General features: G+C 41.8%; 4 protein-coding genes across 5 annotated transcripts; 2 read left to right on the forward strand and 2 right to left on the reverse strand.

Annotated features, from left to right (window-relative positions):
• Nucleotides 1-467: 467 nt before the first annotated feature.
• Nucleotides 468-2398, forward strand: LOC116389094 (transmembrane 4 L6 family member 4-like). The gene is made up of 5 exons (XM_031857517.1): nucleotides 468-679; nucleotides 1121-1183; nucleotides 1614-1747; nucleotides 1828-2011; nucleotides 2113-2398. The coding sequence occupies exons 1-5, from the start codon at nucleotides 503-505 to the stop codon at nucleotides 2140-2142; spliced, it is 588 nt and encodes a 195-aa protein (XP_031713377.1). The 5' UTR covers nucleotides 468-502; the 3' UTR covers nucleotides 2143-2398.
• A 1355-nt stretch (nucleotides 2399-3753) lies between these two features.
• Nucleotides 3754-6195, forward strand: tm4sf21a (transmembrane 4 L six family member 21a). Its single transcript, XM_031857518.1, has 5 exons — nucleotides 3754-4102; nucleotides 4403-4468; nucleotides 5425-5558; nucleotides 5639-5825; nucleotides 5946-6195. Exons 1-5 carry the CDS (start codon nucleotides 3926-3928, stop codon nucleotides 5952-5954), a joined length of 573 nt encoding a protein of 190 aa, XP_031713378.1. The 5' UTR covers nucleotides 3754-3925; the 3' UTR covers nucleotides 5955-6195.
• Nucleotides 6196-6310: 115 nt separating this feature from the next.
• On the reverse strand, nucleotides 6311-11500 carry slc25a15b (solute carrier family 25 member 15b). Of its 2 annotated transcripts, none has more exons than XM_031857516.1 (7): nucleotides 11139-11500; nucleotides 10335-10425; nucleotides 9710-9968; nucleotides 9468-9605; nucleotides 8698-8873; nucleotides 7774-7932; nucleotides 6311-7677 (listed from the first exon to the last, which is right to left on the reverse strand). In XM_031857516.1, exons 2-7 carry the CDS (start codon nucleotides 10387-10389, stop codon nucleotides 7556-7558), a joined length of 909 nt encoding a protein of 302 aa, XP_031713376.1. In that variant the 5' UTR covers nucleotides 10390-10425; nucleotides 11139-11500; the 3' UTR covers nucleotides 6311-7555. The 2 variants fall into 2 exon arrangements, with proteins under 2 accessions (XP_031713376.1, XP_031713375.1); XM_031857515.1 differs by having other exon boundaries at nucleotides 11135-11500.
• Nucleotides 11501-12757: 1257 nt separating this feature from the next.
• On the reverse strand, nucleotides 12758-26235 carry LOC116388923 (insulin receptor substrate 1-B). Its single transcript, XM_031857254.1, has 3 exons — nucleotides 25536-26235; nucleotides 20827-23967; nucleotides 12758-17646 (listed from the first exon to the last, which is right to left on the reverse strand). The coding sequence occupies exons 1-3, from the start codon at nucleotides 25882-25884 to the stop codon at nucleotides 17639-17641; spliced, it is 3498 nt and encodes a 1165-aa protein (XP_031713114.1). The 5' UTR covers nucleotides 25885-26235; the 3' UTR covers nucleotides 12758-17638.
• Nucleotides 26236-26398: the final 163 nt, after the last annotated feature.

The following is a 26398-nucleotide window of genomic DNA, read 5'->3' on the forward strand; positions in this document are numbered from 1 at the left end:
ATAAATGTAAATTGAGATGTCAGTTAGACATCTCAAAAACATTAGGAATTATCTAAAAAGGAAGGCCAAGTAGTACGTTTTACTGTAGGTTTTACATAAATAATAGAACATTTCAATGTTTTCATGAGCTTTTATCCCTTGTTTGCCGATTGTTGAGACAACTTAAATAAAATGTTTAAAAGTTATTGAAGTCCTTGATTGTCTTTCAGTGTAATGCATGAATTCAGAACAGTTAAGTGTGTTAAACTATACATTTAGACAAAAGAAAAGTGAAATGAGGTATACTTCCAGTATTGATTTTCCTCCCTACTCAACTTAGAGTACAAAGCTTGTTGGACTAAAATTACTCCAACAACTATAATGTACACGAAAAAAACAAGTCACTAAGTACATGTAACAGCAATTCACCGTCATTTGTGGGACTTCTCTTCTCTGAAAACAGGAAGGATCAGAGCAAAGACCTAATGAACAAGTAGTTGTAGTAGTTTTTCACTCTGACAACATGTGCTCAGGAGGATGTTCCCGTTGCATTGGCGTTACTCTGTACCCACTGGTGCTCATATCCATCATCTGCAACATTTTGCTGTTCTTTCCTGGCTGGGACATCAAGTATGCCAAACATGGAGAAATTACTCAGGAGGTGCGATACATGGGGGGACTCGTTGGAGGAGGTTTAATGGTGAGTAGTCCGTCACTGAAAGGTGTGACTCTGGTCTAAAAGCTGCGATAAACTTGTTTCTGACATGTGCAACTTAACTGCTTTATATATTATATATATATTTTTTTTTATTGGTTCTGCAGTGGTCATCTCACCCGTTCCGTGTCCTATTTGTGTGCTTCAAGATCTGTGATTCTCTTAATCTAATAACATTTAAAATCAATTGCACTATTCATTAGTGGCACCACATATTGTATGATGCGGTCAGGAGGCACACTCATGACTGAGGCAAAGTCTTTCAATGACAAGTTTGGCACAGTTTGAAAAGGAATTCCTCAAAACCAGACTGACTGAAGACGGCGGTCTAAGTGCTGAATTGTTTAAACACACCTATTAGCTATTTTTACCATGTTTTACCGATGCTGCATCTAATTCCCTGTCAACTAATGTGTACCACCACAGGTGTTGATACCAGCAATTTACCTCAACTTGACTTCACAACAAGGGAGTGGAAATCGCTGTGAGGTGAGACTTTTCAAGTCAGACATTTCAGGTGCTCGGTAAAAGATCAAAGAAAAAGCCACACCGTGAGTTAGTGTTATTTGATCAAACTCTTGTTTCTAAGCTCAAGAAGAACTGTCACACTCAACTACTGTAGATTTAAGTGTTTGACGGAAGCCAGTCAAGCTGAGAATGAAAAAAAAAAAGAATTTGCTGCATCACCGTTGCACAACATGTCCTCTTAAGATAGGTATGATAACAACCACAGCACAGTTTATTTCCCTTTTTCTCATTTTCAGAAAGAACATTTATTTGTAAGTTCAAGTTCTGCGAAAGTATTAGAGAAGTATTAGTCTTTGGGTTTAGAGATACAAAACACCACTGGCTTAAATTACAATCTGAAAATATGTAAACATTATAATTGTTGACCTTTGATGTAATTTCCCCTCTGCAGATGTTCTTATCTATTCTATTTGCTGCAATGGGGGTGGCCGGTGGCCTGTACAGTTTCATCGTGGCAGTGCTCGGTCTGGACAATGGGCCCTTCTGCAAATATGGTGGGAGTTGGAAGACACCTTTTAAAGACAGGTAACACACACAGAAGTATCTTTTTGATGACATAAACACCATGGAGTTGTGGTTATTAATAAGCCTCTTCTTTTACACAGTAACTCCACCTACCTGGCCGACTATAGCTGCTGGGCAGACTGCACAGAGCCCAAGAACGTGGTGCAGTTCAACATTGGATTGTTCTTTACCCTGCTGGTGACAAGCTGTCTGCAGGTGTTGCTCTGCGCCATCCAGATGATCAACGGCCTCTTTGGCTGCCTGTTTGGAGCCTGCAACAAAGAGGTACCACTTCAGCTCACCATGTTGTTCAGTCCCATATTTAGTTAAAACTTCAGTTCCCCTCCTTTTAGTTTCATTTATTTTATTTTATTTTTACCTCACAGGAACTCCAGGTCAGGATGGTGAAGACTTGATCATATCACATCTGATGAGTCGACTGGCGCCCCTGCTGGAGGACTGGGAGCAGTGTTCCTGGCTGCATCTGCATAAAACATTCGCTTTGAAATTGTTGCCGTCTCTGATAACGGACTCAATTAAAATGTGCATTTCGTGATGCTTCGCGCTGTTGCAATGTATTGAGGTGTGTTGTGAACAGAGCACGGTATTAGGAATAATTCATGCTAATTCCGTGGTCAAGTTTGAATAAATTGGCTTACAATATAAGCTGCTGATCCACTGCTACAGTTCTGTGTCATGTTTCATCATATCTAATGTTGATGGTATAATAGGACGAAATGTAACTCAATAATGTATCAACATTTATATCAAATGTTTCAGTGTTATCCCAGATTGTTATACGTACAAACTGGATATCTGGCCGTTAGTCCCCTGGTACAATGTATTGAATGTCAGGAGATCCTATCGGCCAAGTATAGGTATAGGCCATTTATCATGATTGTGGAAATCATATCCTCAATTATTTATTTTTTACCTTTTACTGCCTTAAATCGGGGACACTTGCAGGATGCTTACTGCTACAGAACGCCCTGGCTGTGAGAAAGTGACTTTCTCTCACGATGCTGCAGCCAGAGATTTGCCAGCCTCCATTTGTTTCTGTGAAAGTAACAAAAGCGAGTGAAACAAGTGTGATCAGATATTCATAAAATGATTAATCATTTACTATGTTCCTGCAGTGACATTTTAAGATAAAAGGGAATTATCATTTACGACTTTATGACTTCGGTTCATCCCCACACAGGTCAATGCAGAATTCACTATCTACAGTATTTACCTCTTATATTTATCCATTTGTTTGTGAATGAAAGGAAATAGTCCTTAAGGGAAATATTTTTCACAAAATGTATTCATGCACTGCTTCTGAGTTAGAAGAAAACTCCAATTCATATTTACAGCCTTTATCACTGACGAGGATCACTGCCGTGCCCGAGTGTTGCTCGGAGACAACACTGTTTGGGATGCATGGGCTCTTCTGCTCTTTTTTGTGTCAAAATTCATATTTTCTGTTAATTTACTTGTGCAATGCAGACTTAACTGCAGTCAGTGGAGGAACTGAAAGATGTCACTTGTCTGGTTTGTGCTTAACTATTCAACAATGTGATCATTTGTCAATGTTTTGCGGTCGATGTCAATGACACATTGTTCTTGTTTTACCGAGCATGCTGCCACAAGTCTAAAGTCCAACTGTGCTGTGATCCTGGCGTCACAAAGTCAATACTGAATACCTGAATACTGTACACAATAGGCAGAGTCAAAACATGTCTCACAGTAAATCTCTGCTCTCTCACAATTCCCACCAAGACACTCGAGTAGAAACTTAGCATTAATAACTTACAGCAACACACAGGAAACTGATTTTGGAGGCCTGGTGGCTAAACTAAACAGAATGTAATAGTGACTTGACCATCAGTAATTCATGTGACTCAGATCACCTGAATTCATTCCCATCTCAACAGAACAAGCGTCGTCTTAAAGATACCAGGGAATGAGTCACATTCATATCGGGCGGCCTATCCCAGGCTCTGTTTGCCAACGTTATCTGCCTGTCATTACACCTCCACGCCCTCACATCACTCTCTGCATTTGGTTTCTGCTCCCAGGGCAAATACATTTCCCTCTTTGGGTCAGTTTCAGGTGGAACCGCTCTCTGAATACAGGAAGTATTCCAGCTTAAAGTTACTCAACAAGTTGTTTTACGGTCAGTTTTACTTTCAACAAGTCAGTTTTCACTCTGACAACATGTGCACTGGAAAATGCTCCCGCTGCATTGCGGTTGCTCTGTACCCATTAGCGCTCATATCCATCATCTGCAACATTGTGTTGTTCTTTCCTGGCGGGGACGTCAAGTATGCCAAAGACGGACACATTACTGAGGAGGTGAAATACATGGGGGGACTCGTTGGAGGAGGTTTAATGGTGAGTTGTCTTTTGTGGTGTGACGCTCGACAACACGCTGCTTAAGTTTCCTTTCGAAAAAAGTGTGCAGCCTCAGAAAAATGTGCGGAATGTGAAGCTAAAACTAGAAAATACTGGATTTTAACTGGTGTGCAGCCGCCATCTAATGATTTTAACGCTGTTTGAAGAGGTACACTGACTTCCTGTTTATTAAAATATTCTACAAGCTTGGGAGTTATCAAGATTAAGTGAAAATGCTTAAAGGTTTTGACTAAATGTAACTGAATATTAGCTACTGTTCAATCATGTTTCCTGCCACAGGTGTTGCTCCCAGCCCTTTACATCCACTTGACTGGAAAACAGGGGTGCTGTGGGAACCGCTGTGGGGTGAGTCACTCTAAACTACTCGTTAAGATACTCAGTGAAAGATGAGGGCTGGTAAATGCTTAACAATAAAGCAACGTGCTATATTATCTATATATGCAGACATACACTTCTCCAGCTGAAGATAATTTGAACTATATAAAGGGTCAGTGAAGAGTTAAAAACTTTATAAATCAGTGGGAGTAGAAATAAATGATGGGAAGTACGTGTCTCACATGAACATGATTCCAATTAATAAACACATTAAAAAGAAGACTTCCAAAATGTATTTGAGTTACATTTCAGCTAAAGTCAAGAGTTTAATGGAGGCCAGATGCACTTCAATGTAATAACTAAATAAGAAAGCTCACTAAACCATTGCACAACACCATGGTCCTCTTTAAATAGATAAGTTGCACTGTCATGAACTCTGAAACCATCACAACAGTACACCTGTTTCTTGATCCGTAAATAATATTATAAAGTTCAGAATGTATGCAGCGAGATTATTGAAATGTGTCTTGAGCTCTGAATGCTACCGATACACATTACCGTGACTATTTTTGAATAACATAAAGATTAGAAATGTATTCCTGTTTGACTTTTTCTTCAGGTTGTCAAGACGTTCTGATAACGTTGTCTGATGTCACGTGTATAGGGGCAGTATGACAATCGCAGTACAGTAAATAAAGTGTGACCCTGCTTTAGAAATAGGACCTACTGCGACCAGGCTGATGAGAAACATGTTGCAGCTGGTTTGGTTTAGAATGTAGGGAAAAAAACTGTAGAAATGGGAGGAATGTGGGTTGAAACAAATGTTGAGCCTGTTCCTCCTTAAACTAATAAACACCCATTTATCAATAGTAGGACAAAAATGTGAGGCGGAGGGTCAGCACGGGGAAGAATTCAGGAGGAACGAATAATGTGTTAAAGTGCAACATAAACGTTTCTGACCTTTGCTTATCATTTCACTTCTGCAGATGTTCTTATCAATTGCATTCGCTGCAGTGGGTGTGGCCGGTGCCCTGTACAGTTTAATCGTGGCAGTGCTCGGTTTGCAAAATGGGCCCCTCTGCAAAGTACTTCTGATTTGGAGCACACCTTTTAAAGACAGGTGACACGCTGGAGTAACTTTCCCGATGACATTTCAGTTTCTAAAGTCCTGATCACTCACACACCTCCTCGTTTGCACAGAGACCAGAGTTACCTGACCGACAGCACGTGGTGGGGTACGTGCATAGAGCCTAAGGGCATTGTGCAGTTCAACATCGGACTGTTTGCTACTCTGCTGGCCACAAGCTGTCTGCAGCTGGTTTTCTGTGCCATTCAGATGATCAACGGGCTCTTTGGCTGCCTGTGTGGAACCTGCATGGAGAAAGGGGTAAGAAGAGGGTTAAACAGAATAGGTAGAAGTGAAAACACAGTGTCTGGTGTAAGGATATCTACAATCAGACACGTCAGAGAATCTCTACTCACGTTTTTTGGTGTGTTTTACTTACAGCCGCTGTGAGTTCCTGACGGTTGACTGGCGCTCCCTGCTGGAAGGTTGAGAGAAGTGTTCCTGCTTCATTTGCATGAAATATTTACTTTTGACGTTGTCGATTTTTATACTTTTTTGTGTGCATTTCATTCTGCTTAACGCTGCAATAAAACACATAGCTCTAAAGGAATGCGATGTATTAAGGTATGTTGTTAGAAATAAATCATCTCATTTATATGGTTCATTTGAAATAAATTGGTTTTAAATATAAGCTGCTCATCCAATTCTGTGTTACATTATATTTGACATTACACATTGATATTATGCTTTAATGCGCTTTTCAGTTAAAATAATTGATTCCAAGTGAAATAAAATGCAGAACAAAGTTATTCTTCAATGAAACCTTTATTATAGGTTGTATTACTGTTATTAATACCAGGATAGATATCCATACAAACATTTCAGTGTCGTCTCAAATTGTTAGCATTTTAAAATACCTACATTTCTCAATTACCACTTCTGAACAGCCAACCACTAAGCAGCGGAACAACCCGGCACGTGGAATGCAGTGTGAGAACGGCACATTTGATGAGGCAGTTGATATTTTCTCATCGACTTGTACAGAAAAATCCAGGGTACACGACAAAAAAAAGGCAGTGTAGTAATTTAAAAAGGCAAACACTGGGTACCAAAAAGAGTGCCCACTTCATCACAACAGGAGTGGAATATAACATGAATACAAAAACAGTGAGTTTTTGCTGGTTATGTTTGTTTCTATTGAGGCTGATAAAACCTGTAAGTCTTCAGTCAAAAAGTAAAGCTGCTCAATGATCCAAAACTGAGGCGCACACTTAGCCGTGAATGATTCCACAATCGCAAACACAGGCCATCACAACACATTGTAGGCAACTTAAATGAATCATTTAACGCCACTTCACGTTTCTAAATAAAACCTTTACGCAATGAGCTAAAGTAAGGATTCAAAGGGACAGCGTGTAGGATTTGGGGGCATCTAGCTGTGTGTCTGCAGATTACAATACATACACACAACGATTCTTAGTTTCTAAGAGAACATGGTTATGAATATTATAATCCATTTCTGCTGATGGACCCCCCTAAATGCTACACACTGGCCCTTTAAGAGTGTGCGCGTTAAAGACAACCTCATGGAGTGTTTTTCTTACCCGTCGACCAGCACACAGAGAAAGTAAAGGATGATTTGTAATGACTGGCATAGAGAGGTGGTTCTGTGTGGATTCGACTTTGTTGAGGTAGACATGAAATAATAAACTGTGTTCACAATTCCTTAAAAAATGGCTGCTTAATACTGTGCTGCACGTATATTTTTCTCATACATGTGGTGTGTTGGCATAGCATTTTTCGGGAGTTAAAAACAAATTATATCTAAATCTAAAAAATAAATTTATATAATGATTTAAAAGATTTAAACGTAGTGTAAGTTAAAAAGAAATGTAGCGTGGCAGTTTTTAGTTATGCTAAACTAAAGCAGGAAACGGCAAAAAAACACCAGGTCCCACACATCATAAGGTTCACCCGGAGTTTTGATGAGGTTCTAGATCGACAATACTTCTCCTCCAGTTCAGTACTCCTTCATTTGTGTCGTGCATATTTTAGCTGTCAAACTTCTCCATCATGACCTTGCGGCTGACCTCATAACCCAGGAACAGCGCTCCGTTAGCGGGGAAGGTGCGGACCATGGTGGGGGTTAGACCAGAGTAGAGTGCCCTCACTCCTAAACAAAGGAAACAGCAAAGATTACATTCCCATTGACAACGCTAAACAGCCGACATCAACAAAGAACTAAACAGTACACTCCCCGTCTACCTACCTTCAGTGCGAGCAATGGTCATGAATGTTTTGAAGAAGCCCGCCTGTTTGCCCATCATAGACATGACCTGGATACGAGACTTGACGCAGTCAAAGGGGTAGACTACGAGCCACAGGCACGCCCCCCCGAAACCACCGCTGAACATGATCGGAGCCACGCCTTCAACACAAACAGTGACGCAATGATACTGTATATCAGATGTGTAGCAGGGGAAAGCAAATATATGTGAATGAAGAGGACATTTATTTATATGGGTTATAAATCCTAATTGACATGTTTCAAAGATAAAGTCCAACAACTGTAACATTAGTAACTAAATGTAGTAGAACTATATTTTAAAATCCCACTACATTAAGTCATGATTCTATGAGCACATTCAGGAATATTTGTGTCCAAATGTTCTTACTTATTTTCATCACTGTGCGTATGTTAGTGAATCAGAATCATTCTAATCAGCTTCAATCATAACGTTGACGTCCCAATTCTAAAGCCAGATTTGAATGCTGCGCAGCTTCTTTCTTTTTTGTGCATGTCTATTCATTCTGTATTTCTGCACAGGTGCAGATCAAGATCAGACTACACTAATATTATGTGTAGTCTGTAATATTAGCTTCATTCGAAAGATGAAGATGAGATGCATTTAGTTTGTTTTTACATTAAGACGGCCGGCCAGACTTCATCATTTGTGCGTACGCATGGTCTGAAGATGAGATAAGTAATATGGATGAATCCTGGATATGGATGAATATGGATGAATTCCTTTCAACAACACCCAGAGAACATGCGTCAGCTTGAACGGATTGATCTCTTCCTGCATGAATGTGGAATATTGGCGTAGCCTTTGTTTGAGTTGATGGGGCGGGGGGGGGGGGGGGGGACCAGTGTGTGCTTTGTGATAAACCCGTCAGAACATTGTCCCAGTACCTATGTCGTCTTTTTCACATTTCATGCGGTCTGCAAAGGTGGTGCGGCAGAGCTCATAGGCACCGAAGAAGCAGAAGTAACCGGGGACCTCTCTGGCTATGGTGGTGGTCAGGCCCTGGAAGAAGCCCTGTGGTCCGTCGTTCCTCATGATGGACTTCACCACCGACCACACTGTGCTTCAGACAGAGAAGAGGGATGTATGGCTCAGTCATTGCGCACGCACGCGCACGCGCACACGCACACACACACACACACACACACACACACACACACACACACTGTTATTGACAGATTAATATGTCAGGGGATCTTCAGGGGGGAGATAGCAAGTCAACAGTTTATGCCACATAGAAGTGCGATATACATCATATGAAAGCTGGGAACTTGAAGATTAATTTGAGATGCAGATGCAGTATGCCAGTAAAGTACAGTAATGTCTGCCAGGATTGCTGCAGGTCTCAGCGAGGGTTAAAGGAATACATCCCCCACAGAATGACCACAAAGGACACCCTGGATGAGTAAATGATAGACGAATGGTCTTTTTTTTATCCCTCTAATGAACCAAGTCAGAAAAATCTTTCCATATAACCTCTGCAAATGTACCTACTAAATAAACAGCAGGCCTTGTAAGTAACCACTATGGTTATGCTTCAATAGCAAATAAGTAATATAGAGTAAGGGACAAAAAACATGACTTTTAGTTCTTTGAATGTAATGTTAGAGTAAATGCATTAATATCCAAAAATGTGACTATTTAAAAAAACACTTACTTCTGGCTCTTAGCAATCTTGCCCGTTGACTCCATTTCGTACATGGCTTGCAGCCGGCACTTGACGAGCTCAGTGGGACAAAGTACCAGCGAGGAGAATATGGACGCTACTGAGCCAGCACAGGCTTTCTGCACGTCACTGACACAGAGGGAAGGACAAACAGAAGACCGTTAAGAGACCGTACGTGTGTCCTCAGGGAAACAAGGAGGGCAGCCTGGTTTACTTCCCCCCCCCCCCCCTACCTCAGCACAGCCTCGTTGTGCAGTCCAGCCGTGAAGCGGATGACCTGCTGGCAGAAGCCGTAGCTCATAAAGAGCACGGAGTTCTCGGCGATGTTGGCCATCAGCGCCGGCGAGGTGCCCTGGTAGAGACCACGCAGGCCCACTTGTTTGTAGGTGGACGAGACGCAGTGGATGAAGCCCCGGTACAGATTAGGAAAGGTCTGCATCTTGACCTTTGCCGTGTCGAGCGGCTGCCCACTAAAGACACATGCAGCTCCCCCTGGAGAAAAACAGTGAGATAACAGTCAACAACAGAAGTGATCCAACAAAGGCTGTTACACAAACTACAGGAAAATACTTGTTTTTTTTTTTGTAAGTGTTTTAAACTTTGAAATTTGACCTCAGCATTTAACCCATTTTAAGCCTCGACAGCGTGGATGCACTCCACTTAGCGGCTTAAAGAGTCAAAGGAGACACGGAGAGAAACGAGCCGGAAAAACACACCCGTCATCAAAATCTCCTGCGACGCCAGACATGGCTGGTGAGGCGTTTCGGTAATGCAAATAAAAAGCAGAGGGGATCCTGTCACTGAGGGACTACATATTGTTTGTTTGCTGATTTTGTGGAGACGAAGCCCGGTAGTTACCTATGGCTCCTGCAGACAGGTCGATGACGGCCTGGACCGCCGGGTGAGGGGCCATGGTGTCTCAGAAGAGGTTCTTCTTTGTCTCAGCTACCTGGTAAAACATAATAAAATGAATGACACTTCACCTCATAATACAGTGAATGTGTGTGTGTGTGTGATCAGAACCCACAGACAGGCAGCAGCTGGGTTATAAAGTTCACTGCAATAAAACCTGTCCTCATTGACACCAAGAGTAATTATTTACAGTGAAGTAATAATGTGTCTGTGTATGGAAACAGAATAACTCAAGTAAAATAAAATGCAAGAGAAGATGTGATTTCACTACAACTGACAAGTTTGCATGAACTAGACAACTACAGTCCTCAAAGGACAAATTACAATGCTCCCCAGTACAAAAACTCTGAGGGCGTTTCATGTTTGCAACGTACTTGTAACTATTTCAGTGTTTCTTCTCCAAAACAAAAATGTCAGACGCAGCATTTCTACTTATTTTAGGGACACAGCTGCAGAAATGCACACTGCCGAGGTCACATAATGCAGATACTCAGCGGGGTTTGTAGCACAAGGTTACCACCAGGGGGGGACAGACTGCTATTCTTTGTTCATACTGAAACATCTTTTAAATGCCTGTTTTGAGACAGACGTTTAGCATGTGTCGATATAACCTCCATTAACAACACGTTAAGTAAGATAACATTGGCCGAAAGTCGGGTGAAAGTCACCGTTTTCTATACGGCGAATATTAACTTTTTAAGTGCAAAAGCAAACGAGACAAAAGGAGTGTTAATAATATAACTAACCTACAGGAGAGCGATGCGGTCAACTCGGGGCATCAACGTGTCGCTGCTGAGGATAACGTTAGAGTCCGTACGTAACGCTACCATGTATAACGTTAACGTTAGAGTCCGTACGTAACGCTACCATGTATAACGTTAGAGTCCGTACGTAACGCTACCATGTATAACGTTAACGTTAGAGTCCGTACGTAACGTTAACTGACCGAAGCTAACATCGTCCACGGGTGACCGCATACTAACGCACGCAACCGGAACAAACCCTCCACGGCAGTTTATCTCGGTGTTATCTTATTTGCCACATGTAGCTGCACCGCTGTGGTCACTCAGAGGGGACATGAGTGGATCGACCATCAGTGATCGAAGTGATGAGGGTTCATAGCTGACATTAGGAGGTCTCACTCCGCTCAAAACTCCACTCCACCAAAACCTCCTTCGCTCTACTCTCTAGTTCCGTTCTGTCCTCTATGTTGTGCACTAAATATCACTAATAATAATGCTGAATAATCTTGATTTGAAAATATTGCGGGAAACACTACACATTTAATAACATTTGCATTTTGTTATGCTGCAGTTGATTTGTTTCCCCCCACAGCCACTGAGTGAAGATCTCTATTCAGGATCTATGACATGAACGTTAAAGCTTCCGGTTCACGTTCTCTTCTGTAAACGTCTGATACACCACCCCCTGCTGGTTGTTTTTATGTTTTTATTTTATAAAATCCATTCATTCCAGAGAATGAATGGATTTTTTTTTAACCTCCAACCAAGGACATTACGTTGTAAGTCATGTGTGTTGGTTTTGAAATGAAACGCTTGTAGCAGGCATGCTGAAACGCTTTTCTACGTTCCTGCTACAACAATCCAATCTTTGCTCTGTGAAGTATTTGGTTGAGCCTATATAGTCAGCATGATTGTCTACCATGAGTGTGCTGCAGGTTCACATGCAGTTAAAAAAGTTTTAAATACTTTCTCTCATTGAGTAACACATTTAGAGTATTGTGTGTCTCTGTTTTTTCTTTGTTCTGTGATAGTCAGACAAACACAACCCTAATTTTGATTAATTCAGACTTCAAACAGGAACAACAAGAATGCAGATTTGTAAAGTTACTTCACTCTTAACAACATCTAATGATTTAGCCATTCCAAATATACACAGCATCCATATTGGCTAGTTTTAAATGATTCAAATTAATGATTATAATCCTAGATCAGGGCAAACAACAGGGGAGAGAATTGCCTTCATAAATAATCTTAACTTCAACTATTAATTGCAATGACCTAATGGGAAAAAGCAAGTTAACCCCCCCCCCCCCCCCTTGTAATCTTCTCCTCACCCGTAGGGTTGCGATTTTATGGGAAAATATGCTAGTCAAACGACAAAGATACAACAAACCACAAAGTCACATTGTTGTTATTCACCTCTGAACTTAAATGCTGCCAAAATACCATCTGTTTAAAGCGAGTAGCCTGGGATTAAAACATGTGCCCCTCTGTCCACAGGCTTATCCTTAAAAACTCAGACCAGCGATGGCTTACCACAGTCTAGACTCACTTGAATACATGTTGCAACTCCTCATCAATGTGGACCTTGAAGATCAACAGGCATGCAGTCAATGAAAGACACAATTTTCAAATCACTTTGCCTTTTATATAAAAAAACAACAACATTGACGTTGTCTACATCACAGACAAGAATCATCAATATTCTGTTTTAAACAATTTTGCCATGAACAGAATGAACCCCATGCCCATCCCTCCCCTGGAGCAAACTCCTCTATACACAGTATACTTTACATACCTATAGTTCCTGTTCAGTCGTTTTTGCATTTTATCAAAGTAGTATCAATAGCTTTAAAATACATACAATGTTCTTTCCATTGTAATTATAATCGCTATCCTGATTGTACATACAGTATCATTTCCCACAGTTAGAGTCTGATTTTCAACATGTCACACATTTTTGTGAAGAGACAACACAAGTCTCTGCATTTCATTTAACACTTGGCAGAATTGTGATGTTTTGTACATGAGAAGCGTTTCCATCCGAGTGTCATGAGATTGGATACACTTTCGTTTCCCTTTAGTTTTGAATACACAATACATGAAATGATATTAACCCAAATCCACAGCTTTTATTCATGCGTTCCTCCTATTTGACGTCAGTCATGTCCTGAACCCTTCACAAACTCTCCAAGGGGCTTTACTGCCAACTGTTACGTCTGCCCGAAATTGAGATTATGAGGTACAGTCAGAGAATCTCAGTAATCCCCAATAAGAAGAGTTACACTGAAGGAATAACAAAGAGATTATAAAAGGTCACTTCAACAAAAGAGTTATAAAAGTGGAACTAGTCCACGTAGTTGTATGGACCTGTTATACAAGAGTTTGGCAATAAAGTTCTCAGTGTTGAACACAAACTGTTGGCAGTAGTGGGCTGTGCTCAATCAACACATAGATTTTACTTCATAGGATTAGAAACAGTGACTGATAAGTGCCTGACGAATTTGTAAAAAACAAACAAATTAAACTTCGTATTTGTGTCACGGGTCACAGGTGAGAAAGCTCAGAGATCACCAGACACATACAACTTTGGCACCAGAAACGCATCCTTTGCAGAGGAAATGTTGTACAGGTGTTGAATTGAAGACTAAAGAAATGTGTGGAAGACTTGTTTTTTTTTCCCCAGGAGCTGGTTTGAATTTCTATCTACGCGTTAAGATAACTCAAACACAACTGATTAATGACCAGGAACCAGTAATCACGGCCAGGCACTCGAGTGTCCTCTCAGATGTGAGTTGAGGGCCGGCTCAGAGTAAATATCTCAACCTTTTTACCTCCAGGATTAAAAACACTCAAATTTGTATTTTATGTGTATCAGCTTGCAGGGTGCAGCTCAGCGTTTAATATCTGCCACAGGGTCAACATTATTTGGTTAGTGAAATAAAAACTCTAAATCTAAATGTGGGAAAAGCTACCAGTCTCAACAATACATCAAGAAAGCCTTCTTCGTTTGTACCCTGTATACACACACAGCCAGAGCCCTGCGTGAAAGAGTTGGCCAATGCAATGCGTTTAGCACTGCAGCACCATGTCCATTAGACTATTTAGTTGCATACCAACACGTCCTGATTCAATATACAGTATCGCTAATGTCACACCATGGCCAACTCTCCACCAGCGGCTTTGGATACAGTAACCAGCCATAAACCATAAGTCACAAAAACACTTAACTTATCTTTTGGCCCAGTGGCTGTCCAAGTGAAAAAGGGATTTTTTTTTTGTTTTTATTCAAATCAGCTCTATGGCTGATTCTCTTTAGAGTAGACTTTTGAATTGTTGTCAGACTTTTTTGGCAATTTGTTTGACAGCAGCAGACTGTTATCAATGGAATAAATGAGGAAGTCGTAAACGTGAGCAGGAATGGCACGGTCTCATAGCTTCAACCAAGTCCCAGTGTTTGAGCGTAGAGACAAAAAGGAGAGAGCAGTAGCACGAGTCACACCTTCTGCGAACGGAATCCACGTCCAGATAATCCACATCCAAATAAGAGCAGTACTCGAGCGTGTTAGTAGTGTTTTAGCCGCGCTCAGCAGTCAGACACCAGTACTGGCTGCTCTGAGGACTTCAAAAACATACTGCATGTGAATTGGAGAACAAATTTCATTTTCTCTGTTATATCGAGTAAGAAGTGGACAACTTATTATATATACATGACACTGGCAACTGCATTCATTTCTTCTTGGGAGTAAAAACAGGGAAAGTCATTAAAAATATGATTTGACATCAAAATCTATACAATGCAGAATCCTCCTGTACAAGATGCATTTGTTACATTTTCTCTCCGCAACCTATCGGCTGCACAGTGTCCACTGTTCAGATGGAATGTCCCAACTGCAACAGGCCGTCAGCTTCTACACTGAGCAAGTGGCTGCTTGGTAGTGGACAGTTCAAGATGAAAATGTAAAGCAGGGCCTGAAGTGGATGCATCCCAGGGTGTGAAAAAGAGATGGTTTCTTTTTGGCCAAACCGTAGCGCGACGAAGCCAAACTAAAGAGCGATGGAGTGCTTACATTGTGGCTGAATTGTTAGGCACTGCAAAAAAAAAAAAAATAACTTCTGTTTTTCTTCTCTTCATGTTTCTGATAAACACAGTAAGGCAATTTGATTATGGCTGACTGATATCAATATAAGTGTCCGGTCTGTCTTCTGTTAAGTTCAACATATTCACAATTTAGACTCAGGAGAGAAACAACACTTTTTTTTTTCCCATTTTAAGATTACCTGTGTAAAAACAGCTACAATCAAAAATGAGGCACTTTATAAAAGAGTATATAGTTATCTAGGCTATATAGTATTAATCATTATATGTGTACTGTATATTTTATATACCATTGTAATGTGTCACTTTATATTAGAATTAGAACTGTTATGAAAATGAGGAAAACAGACTACAGCATGTACTATAGTTTCTGTCATTCTACTTGTGTACACTGTAGTATAGTATAATATACAGTTATAATAAAGCTCGGTTGCCAAAAAGGTGACCTTTTTCACTTTTTTTGTGCTACAAAATGGTTAAAATGCCATAATTTGAGATCTTATTTGGTCTGTGTCAACTCAAAGTGCTACATTATCTTATACTGTCAATGATACAGTCGTTTGAAAATTGTTTATTATCTAGTCAAATGTATCCTATAATAAGTACATGTACGACTTCAAATATGGGCATTTTGAGCATATTTTTCTTCTTGGTGTAATAAATAAAGAGTGGAGTAATAAAGAGTATTCACCATTTTGTTATGGTTGCTAAAAATACACATATTATAGTCAAATGTAGAGATATGTAGGGAGTGAGATTGTAATTTTTCATAAAATTAGAAATAAGACTCAACCCCCTAAGCTGTTTAAAAATGTTTTCTTTTCAAAATTCAGCTTCCTTCCCAAACAAGTCTGTTATCAGGTCCCCTCAGCACATCTCAGTGAGGACATTTACATACATACAATCTAATTATTGTCCTTACTGCGCGTTTGAAGCCAATTTGATGAAGTTGTTTACATGCACAGCAGAAGAACATTATGTTAATTCGGCCATTTTTATGCAATGTTGCATAGTGTGATTATTGAATAAATAACATTGTTGTTTATCTATGCACCTGCTTTGATCCAATGAAATGATTGTTTTTCTGTTAAATGCAGTTACAGAAGGTTTGAAGTGTTAGTGTGTATGTAAATATGGTCACTTGTATTTTGAGATAAAAACAATAATTGTATAATTAACATGGGGGAGAAATTCTATAAAAAGGACAGAATGCCCACTGAGCCGACAGATGATCGGTTAACATTCCTTTCAATCCTTAAACTCCCCGCCGTATAAATGAATTCGCCAAATATCCCAAATACAATTGAAATACATTGACTACTAATACCTGCAGCATTTGAGGATGAGCCACAGGACGTGATTAGTTTGTGCATAATCAAAGCTGGGGCTGTATAAACACCTATCCTGTGTGAGTGCACATCGAAAGCTTTAGGGATAAAACTTCTGTGTGTTCTGTGTAGGAAAACACTGAATTACATTATGACAATTTTGAAAGAATAAAAAGAAAGCCATTGTTCTCATCCTTCAACCGCAACCTCAAGCTCCGAGTACAACAATGGGTTGTCGATTGCGGTGCGAAAATGAAATTGTAATCCTACGATATCCTATTTAATAATACACATTTACACTTGTGTGTATTTCATAAAGATTGCATACGATGTGTGGGATTTTTTCCCAACCAATTTCTTCTCGTGTGAAAAACTGAAATGAATGAAAGACATAATTATCGTATCGAAATTTCATTTGTATATCATAATTTCATTGTCAATTCCATACACTTAATTATACCTCAGAAATTAGGCACTATAGCACAAGAAAAGTGGTCACGAAGTATAAAGGCTTTTTTTGGGCAACTGTATGTAATAAATCAAATATGTTGACAGTGAGTGTATGAAACCTCTGCCAATCTGTATTTCCTTCCTTTTTCCGTCAAAATGACACCTGATGATCATTTAACTTAATACACATGGACAAAGGATGATATATAAAAACATGAACCTCAAGTTTGGCACTGAATAAATAAACACTCCAGAGTGCAGCTGAGATTGATTTACAATAGTTGAAAAGATTGGCTCATGCACCAATCACAGTGTGTTTTAAATTAAGATGTACAGATGGACATTTTTATTGCCAGAACGGCCACCTGAGAAGTCGCCCACAATCACATATCAAATTGTCATCCTTTATCTGCATTGAACTAAAAGGTGATCAAATGTCATTTTTGTTTGAATCAAGGCAAAAACAAAACCTTTTCCCTTATCTGTGTGTGCGTGTGTGTGTGTGTGGCACACATTTGGTTGACAGAAAACAGCCAACAGGATGGGGATGAGTTTTCCAGGGTTTTCAGTGTTCAGTTGTGTTGTGGCAACAGATCAGCAGCCGACCGTCCCCTCACAGACTTGTGGAGATCAACAATCTGAAAGAAAAGAATTAAAAGCAGGAAATAATCAAAATCACCCATTTTCAAAACAAAGGTTTTTCGACTTGTTACAGTAATTGTGTTATTATAATTATAGTCTGCGTACTAATCCACAGTTAATGTAATTTAAATGTCCCCAAATGCTGCAGAAGGTGAAGCAGTTTAGATTATATATTCTCCAAATCATATTGCGTTTGAGCTCCGGCTATCTGCTTGGGTAAATATCACATGACGCGTGATATCTTACTGAAAGGATTTTACCGATTGGAGTTTCATGCACGCTGTTGCAGATGTCAATATTATGTGCCTTGTGTCTTTGCGTCAGACCTAGCAGTTCCAGGGATTTTGAACTGTTGATTCGTTTGAATGAGCCACCGAAACAAAGAGGGCTCTAGTTCTGATCATATCAGCAGAATAAAGTCAGTAGCAAGCAAATATCTGGGTTGTGATTGTCTGCAAAGATTTATTTTTCTCTTGAGGTCTAAAAATTGAGAAGAATTGCCTTCATTAGGGTAATCATAGTTACCTTAGACACAAGTGTTTATAAATCAACCTGCAGTCTAACAGCTTGCTCCAACCACTTTGAGAGTCAAATGATTGTCTGCTACCTCAACACTCTGCGCTCATATTGCGGTGTTAAAAAGGCAGACTGTCGGGTGGAAATGTTCTGCACTGCGTTTCACCGCATTTGTATTCTTTTGTTTTTTATGCAAATAGCCATTATTACAATTTTTGACTGTTTAAAAGAGTATAAAGATGCAGGCAGTCTGGTTCATTTTCCTGCATGAAGCTCATGAATGTGAGAACATGGGTAGTCTGCGGTCTTGTTCACTAATAACGACTCATATCGCTGGAAGTGGATCAGATAAAAGTCATTAACCATTTACAAACACCAGACAAACTGGAAGATTTAAGTTGCATCATTGTCTTTGCATCTTGCCAAGACAATAAAACTGCATCAGCAGAGACGAGAACTCTTCTACCACGTTCACGTGAACACTTTGCTCGTAATGCAGAAGTGACAAAACAGCAATTAAAACACGGGGCACAATTAAATATCCTAATCTAATTCTGGGGGTTTTAATCAACACTTTGTTTGAGCATTTAATTAAAATGTAAAACAGGTGGAGTAAGGTGATATTAGCAACATTTGAGAAGCCTGTTTGTTGGAGGTTTTACGTGCTGCAGTACAGTCACCGTCCTCCCCTGTAGCCAGGCTTCATATAGTGAGCTCCATTATTAGAATATGGCTGCAGTTATAGAAAGCAATCAATCACTAATCGCAGTGTGGAAAATTACATGAAAGAGTAATTTACAGAATATTAACAGAGCCTTCTTTTGCTTGCTGTGCATGTTTAATGCCCATATATATCCCCAATTTAAATAATTAGGCAATTATTATGAATATACATGTACACGTAGAGATTGAATAGTTCTAGATAAATCAATCATGCAGATGTTGTAGCTGCTCCGAATAAATAAGTTGTATGTTCCATTCAGTCCCCTATTTAATGCTAATGTTTTCCTGAATGTACATTTTAAACATACTTTTATTTCTTGGCATGTAAAAGCAATAGATCTCTTGAGTAATTCAGCATTCATCCATCAAAAATGTACTTTACATTAACCATTAAATAATTGTCATCTGTGCAATGTGAGGAAAACCTCAAAGCTGCCATGTGAAATCCTGCAGCCGATAACACACCCACACATGAACATAAACACCTGGCCTGAGTTCTCTCCTCTCTACCTCCATTTACGTGAAATGGCTCATTACCAGCAGACAAATCAATTGGCTTTGCTCTCTGAACACCCACTTGTGATAATAAGAGACTCTACAGACAACCCACAGCCTGGAAACACAGTGCTGCTCTCCAGCTTAAAGCAAAGGTACACATCAGGAGAGGATGAAAGGGGAAGGAGTGACTAAGACCCAGACATTAGCTTTGTCTGTGGATTATGCACATAAAAAGCTTACATCTAGCTAGGCAACCAGGAATTACGTAGTCTTTCCTTTCACCCGTTTTTGAATAATTTCTTTCACATTTTTGTTTATTTATTATTGCCAGTTAGGGATGCAATTACTAATTATTGTAATTATTGATTAATCAGCTGATTATTTTACATATTCAGCTATTAATGGTTTGATCTATAAAATGCCAGAAAATTGTGGAAAAGCCCAAATTGAGAAAATCAAACAGCTGATTTTGTCAGACCAACAGTCTATATCCCAGAGATATGCTGTTTGTTATCATAGACTAGGAAAAGTAGCAAATATTTGCAAATGAAAATCTAGGTTAATTATTTTTTTATCGATTAATCAGATACATTTTTGTTGATTGACTAATCGATTAGTCAACTAATAATTGCAGCTGTTATAACATTGCATCTTGAATAAAAAAAGCATCATTTCTTTTTGCATTATTTTGCAATGAATAAATAAAAATGCAAAAAATTAGGGCAACTCACATTTATTTTCTTAATCGACTAATCTGGGGCAAGATATCAAAATCAAGAGTATATGGTGGAATCTTCAAATTCATCAGTCCAATTACGAGAGGATAATCATATTACTGTATGACAATGAAAAGCAGCACATCATCACATTTAAGCAGCCTAAACTTTTTTGTTTGTTTGAAAGATTACTGAATCAATCAATCGATCATGAAATTGTTGGAGATTTATATCGACTAATAGCTGCAGCTCTACTGATGTGCTATTTCCAGACAAAGTGAAGATGCAAACAATGCTTGTTATCCTAACTCTTTTTTTGAAAGGTTATAAAAAAGTCAAACAATTAAGAAGTAATCAAGTGCGTCCTACTGAGTGAAGAGGAGGAATATAAGACACTTGAATCATATTTAGCTGTATTTTCCATATTATTTAAATATTTGATACATTTTGTTTAGCCTCATACTTCGTCTTGCCCCCTCTTGCTGTAACAAGTGTTGTTCAGCTACCAATTACCTGATTGTCTACAACAGAACAAATGAAGGTGCCAAAGCAGACACTGCGACCTTATACAAGCTGTCATAAACTGTAATATCATCTAAGAATGTACAGAGCCTCAGCTGTAGAATATCTGAGCATTTTATGAACACATAATCTCACGTTGTATAAAAAAAATGTAATAGATATTTTAAGATGAGATGGGTTTGCAGTCCAAGTCATACTTACCTTGACCATCTTTCCTGCTGTTCTGGTGTGCTCTCAGTTCTTCTGACTTATAGAAATCAATACTGGCATACGTGTTGAGGCCGGAGACAGCACCGCTGCCCATGGCGCTCCCTCCGATGTTGTAGGCGGCAGAGGCGCGCTCCACTCCGGTTTGAGGGTTCTCCTTAATGGCCAGGTCAAGGTCAATATAGTTAAGGCCTTGTTCAGCAGATGAGGTGGAGGCTTGTGGCGGAGGTGTTGCAGATAAACTAGCCGCCTGCCTGTTCTCCCACAGTGAGCAATCCAAACCATGCCGATGGCTCGCCGCCTGGCTGCCCTCCGGGAAGATGGAGGTAGAAGAGGGCGGGTGGCGTGGGTGGGAGGGAGGTGAGCTAAATGTCTCTGAACGGTGGCTCTGCCGTCCCTGCGAGTCACCTCGGACCAATCTGCCGCTCCGCTCGGGAGACTGGTAGGACTTGACTGGGGAGAAACCCGAGCCTGTCTCACGCTCCATGGATGAGGGTTGACCAAGGTGGATGGCAGGTCTTGCTGAAATGCTGGGATCTGAACCTTTGTTGTCTATGAATGGAGTAGGGGCGTCTGTTGGCATTGCTGCCATCTTTACTTTTGCTCTGTACCCAGCATTGCCCTCCGCTGCCGGAAGAGAGGACGTGCTGTGTTCACGCCGGGCCTTGGGGGCAACAGCTGGTGGGCCCTGTAGGGTGCTGAATGTGGATCTAACAGGAGTCAGGGGCGTCGAGGACTTTCCTAAATCCATGCTGACGTATTCGGCGGAGGTGGACAGCGGAGCGGAGAAGCTGCGAGGAAGGATAGCAGGATTATCGTGGCAGAGGAGGGGTTGATTCAAAGGCCGGAGGGTTCCATGGATCACAGGTTGTCTGCGTTCAGAACCTGAACGTCTTCCTCTGCTATACTTATTGTCCTCCTTGTACACAATACTGACATACTCACCGACATTTTGTGACACGGATGGCAGCAGATTCTCCTTCACCCTGGGAAGGGTATTTGCTTTAATAATGTCTGAAGACATGCTGAGGGGACGACCCCTCCTTTGTTGCTTTGGGCTCTTACTACTTGATCCACGTTTTTGATGATGGCGCCCATCTTTTGTGCATGTTCCCACAAACTTGTACTCTGCTCCAGTCCTTACTAAACTCAACCCTCTCCCTGCCGATATGGACTTGTCTTCCAGGCTCTCACTGCTGGCTGAGCTGGAGGAGAAGGAAGAGGAAGACATGGAGAGTTGACAGCCTCCTGCAGAGCCCGCTGCAATTTTGTTTCTCTTGCTGTATCCCACTCCCCCTCCCCTTCCAGCACTGTCGTGCCCACTGCTGTCCTTATTTCCCTCCCCTTTGCTTAAGTCCTCCTCAAAGCGAGAATAGAGAGTATGTTGATAAGCTCTTGGCAGGGAGAAGTAGGAATTGAACATTTTTGGTTGCAGTTGGTGCTGTTCGGGGTGGGAAGGCGGTGTGCTGCAGGCAGAGCGGCTGCAGTCAGGTGAGATGTTCATGTAGTCACTGGCAGCCCGGCTCTCCATGCTGGCCCTGCTGTCCCACATGCCCAGTCCGTGCAGGTCCGTGGAGCTGCTGCTGTTGGGAGACATGACCATGTAGCCCTCTGTGCTGGGCTGGCGGCTGTGCTGAGGGGGGGAAACACTGTTGTTGGGGGTCATGGACATATACTCATCATCTGCCCCAGGTTTAGCTCTGGCGTCAGCCATACCTATGGAGAGAGAGAGTGAAACGGGAGAAGTGACTCCCGGCAACATTGACATATAGCCGCTATCCACAGCTGCTCCACCTTCCACTTCTCGCCTGCTTTTGTCAGCCCTCTTGCCTCTTTTTTTCCCTCCTGCGTCAAGCTGCCCACCCCCAGCCAGCAAACCCCCTGAGCCAGCCCTCTCTCGATTAGCACTCTGCGACATGATGGCATATTCTTCATCGTCTTCATCATCTTCATCTTTTCTACGTGGGATCAGTCGTTCATGGGGTGCCAAAGGCAGAGAAGCCCTTTTACTTAATAGTCTGCGTTCTGCCTCAGACTCCCTACTGGACGAGCTGCGCAAAATCCGTCGACCTTTTGAGCGATGATGGGAACCGAGGAGGCCCTCTCGCTGTCCCATCACTATATAGCTGGAGGAGCCTTCCCCATGTACGTGATGTCCGGACAGACTGGGTACGAGCAGAGAGTGTTCCCCAGGACTGGAGCCATATTCATCTGAGGAGCCGTAGTCGCTCGGCGAACCTGACATAGAAACTCTCTGAGAGACTCGAGGGTAGGAGCAGATCGTCATTCCTCCTACTGCTGCCCCCACTAGGCCACACTCTGAGCCATGGCCAGAGCTGGAGGACAGACTCGGTGCAGGAGAGGGAGCAGGATTAGGCGTGTACCGCGCAAGGCTGAGGGTAATCTTAGCAGGAGTTGGGGCCCTGGTGGGCTTGGGCCTCAGTGTCGGCGTAGTTGAGCAGGAACCGTTAAGACTTGGGCTGGAGCTGGCCCATGTCCCTTTGGCACTTGCTCCGCCCTCCTCTGACCTGGCCCCGATGCTGGCAGTCCGTGCCCTCGGGAATCCGTGGCGTGATGTAGGCGAAGTGCTCGTGCTGCTGCCTCCCGTTCCAGGGGTCTCTGTGCGGGCTCGTCTGGATAAGCCCACCTGGCTCGGTGGCAGATTTGGATGATGCCGACGGCTCGGGACGCTGATGGGGTTTGAAGCGGTACCACCCCCACACGACGTCCCCACAGACTGAGATTTACTGCGTTGACGGAACTCCTCACTCAGGGCCTTCATGGCCTCCAGCAGGGTCTCGTGCATGTTCTGAGCCACCACAGAGTCATCCACCTGCATCCAGAACTCTCCAGGGCCGGTAATCGCGGAGCGGCCCACCTCAATGAAGAAAAAATTCTCTGAATGGCCACACCTGCGAACATTCATCAGCTGCAACACCACGGATGCCACATCAGAGTTGAGTTTGACAAAGTTGACTGTCTTGTCAGTGAGGCACAGCCGGTAGATGCCCACTAAGTTCCTGGCATGCCCAAGACCTTTAGGCCAAACCTTGACCTGCCATACTTCCTTGACAGTTGGAACAGGAGACGGAGAGCTACACTCTCCACTACTGCCATAGTCTTCAGGAGTTTTACCTATGAATACAATGAAGAATAAATAAACAATTAAATAGTTTCATGACTAAACATATCATACATACATTAATAAACACCCTACATTTACATATAATACATAACCTGTTTGAATATTAATCAAAGCCAAAATGACAAACCAGTGAAGGTGACACTAATAAGTAATATCTACCATTGCTAAACTTCTACATGCATGAATCTCTACTGTGTCCCAGCTTCTGCCAAGCAACAGTGCTGCAGCTAATTCATCACCATCACTTTTAAGCTACAGCTCTATAATCAATTAAGTCTTAGGAGAATACATCTACCGAAAAGCAGCATTCTCAATTGTGAAATAATGCATCATATTTCAGTTCAATGCCAATCACATTTCAAATTATAATTTGGTCTTTTTTTTTTCCTCTTGCCACACAGTCACAGCTATATTCACTGAACATCTGACAACTGTAGTGGTTTTCTCCCATCCTCAAGAAAAATGTTAAATCTATTAGAGATGATCCCCACTGGAATCACCGTAACATGATATATTAATGTGTTTCAATCTCCATTTGTGCGTCCCCGTGCACATTATGGAGAGGTATATCAATTAGGAACAGTGTTTTATGGTGACTGTCCCTGAGACATAATCTCAACAAAATGGGGGTCTGTAGCTACTCAGTGTCTCTATTCAAGGTTCCACAACGTGTGAGAAAAAATTAAAGCTGGGCAAGCCCATCAGTCTCAGCTAACTGAAATGCAAAAAAAAGATAACAGGGAGGGTGGGTGGTGTTCTCAGCTCCAGCATATAAGGATAACAACGTAAACACGAGGATAACCAACAGAAACACATTTCCCAGTGAGAGCGCACTGACGATGCCATCTCCTCCCTACCAGCAGCACCGTGGAACACAAATGTAGGTTAGGCGAACGGCAGTCAGAGCTGTGCAGAAAAACAACAACACAGGCTCCAGCGGAGTGCACCACGATAGGCTACTACTATATGATGCATCCCTTGGATGGTTGCTATATGCCCACTGCGCCATGCAAAAACACACCGTCGAATGTAACGGGCTGCATTTCAGACAGAAAAAAGGGCGAGCATCTAAATATTGTTATATATAGGCGCTATTTAAAACACCGAATTACGTTTTGCAGACAGAAAATGATCCGCAGCTTCATTTTGCAGACAGAAAATGATCCGCAGCTTCATTTTGCAGACAGAAAATGATCCGCAGCTTCTAGGTGTATTAAAACCAACGCTCATTGAGATTTGTGCAGCACAAACACGGCACATGCCGCCCATGGCGTGTTGGTCTACCCCGTTCAGTCGGATCCACCTGCCTCTTGGTTAAAAACACACCGTCCAAATTGCTTAACTTAAGACTGATTTATTCAAATGAAATTGCTAAATTAGAGCTGCAGCAAAATATATATATATATATATAAAAAACAATTCCAAGCCAGTGATATGCAATGAACAACCAGGAATGGTCGAGCCAAACGTGCATGGAGAACAAACAGCCTATGAGCCAGGATGGGCCCGATGCAGAAACAGACAGCAGAGATCACATCACACTTGTTTCACATCTTACAGTTGCCCTGGAGGTCCAGCATTGCTTGGTACCACTCATCTTGGACCTCCTCGCTGTCCGCAGCGATGGCAAAGCTCTCGCTGCGGGTGTAAAGCACTATCATGTGCTTGTTCTTGGAATCTGCCCGCTTGTTGATGTTGAAGCAAGTCTCCAGGCTCAGGACTTTTTTGGGCACGGGTGATTTACTGCGGAATTTCTTCTCGTTCTCGTAATACTCAAGTCGAGCAGGACCATGCTCCGAGGCCGCCCTCAGCACGAAGAACCGCCGGTGCATTGATTTATGCTTGCGGAGATAGCCGCTTTTCTGCACGTCTTCATAGTTCTGCGGCTCGGCTGCTTGGTTCTCCATGGCCAAGACACGGTGATAAATATATATTAGCAGGGAATAATCTCAGGGGGAAAAAACCCGAAGTCCATGTGTACACCTCATTAATCCATTGCAGCTATAGCCTACGTCCCTCGTCCTCCCCGCGTCCACATTTAAGTGTCCAGCATGTGTGCGAAGGCTCAGGATGGGAGAATCAGCCAAACCATGTTTTGGATCTGGTATCATACTGTGAATCCAGCAGCCGCAGGAGACTCCGCGCACCGAGCGTGCACAGCGTCCACCGCTGCTCGTCCTGCAGCCCAACCCAGTCCTGCACGATCGAGTCCAACCACGGTGCAGTTCGTCTCCTCTACCTGTCTGAGGTTGCCCACATTCAGTCTATACCCACCACCATCAAGCTGAAGGGGGGGGGGGAGGCATAAAGCAAAACTTCTGATGAAGATTTTCAAAATAAAACCACTGTCGAACTGATTAGGCCTTTCTACCCATCTGCTTATCCATTCTCATTCTATCTATTTTCATCACTTATACTCTG

This window comes from Anarrhichthys ocellatus, unplaced genomic scaffold (assembly GCF_004355925.1).
Source record: "Anarrhichthys ocellatus isolate YVR2014 unplaced genomic scaffold, GSC_Weel_1.0 scaffold18, whole genome shotgun sequence".
Lineage (NCBI taxonomy): Eukaryota > Metazoa > Chordata > Actinopteri > Perciformes > Anarhichadidae > Anarrhichthys > Anarrhichthys ocellatus.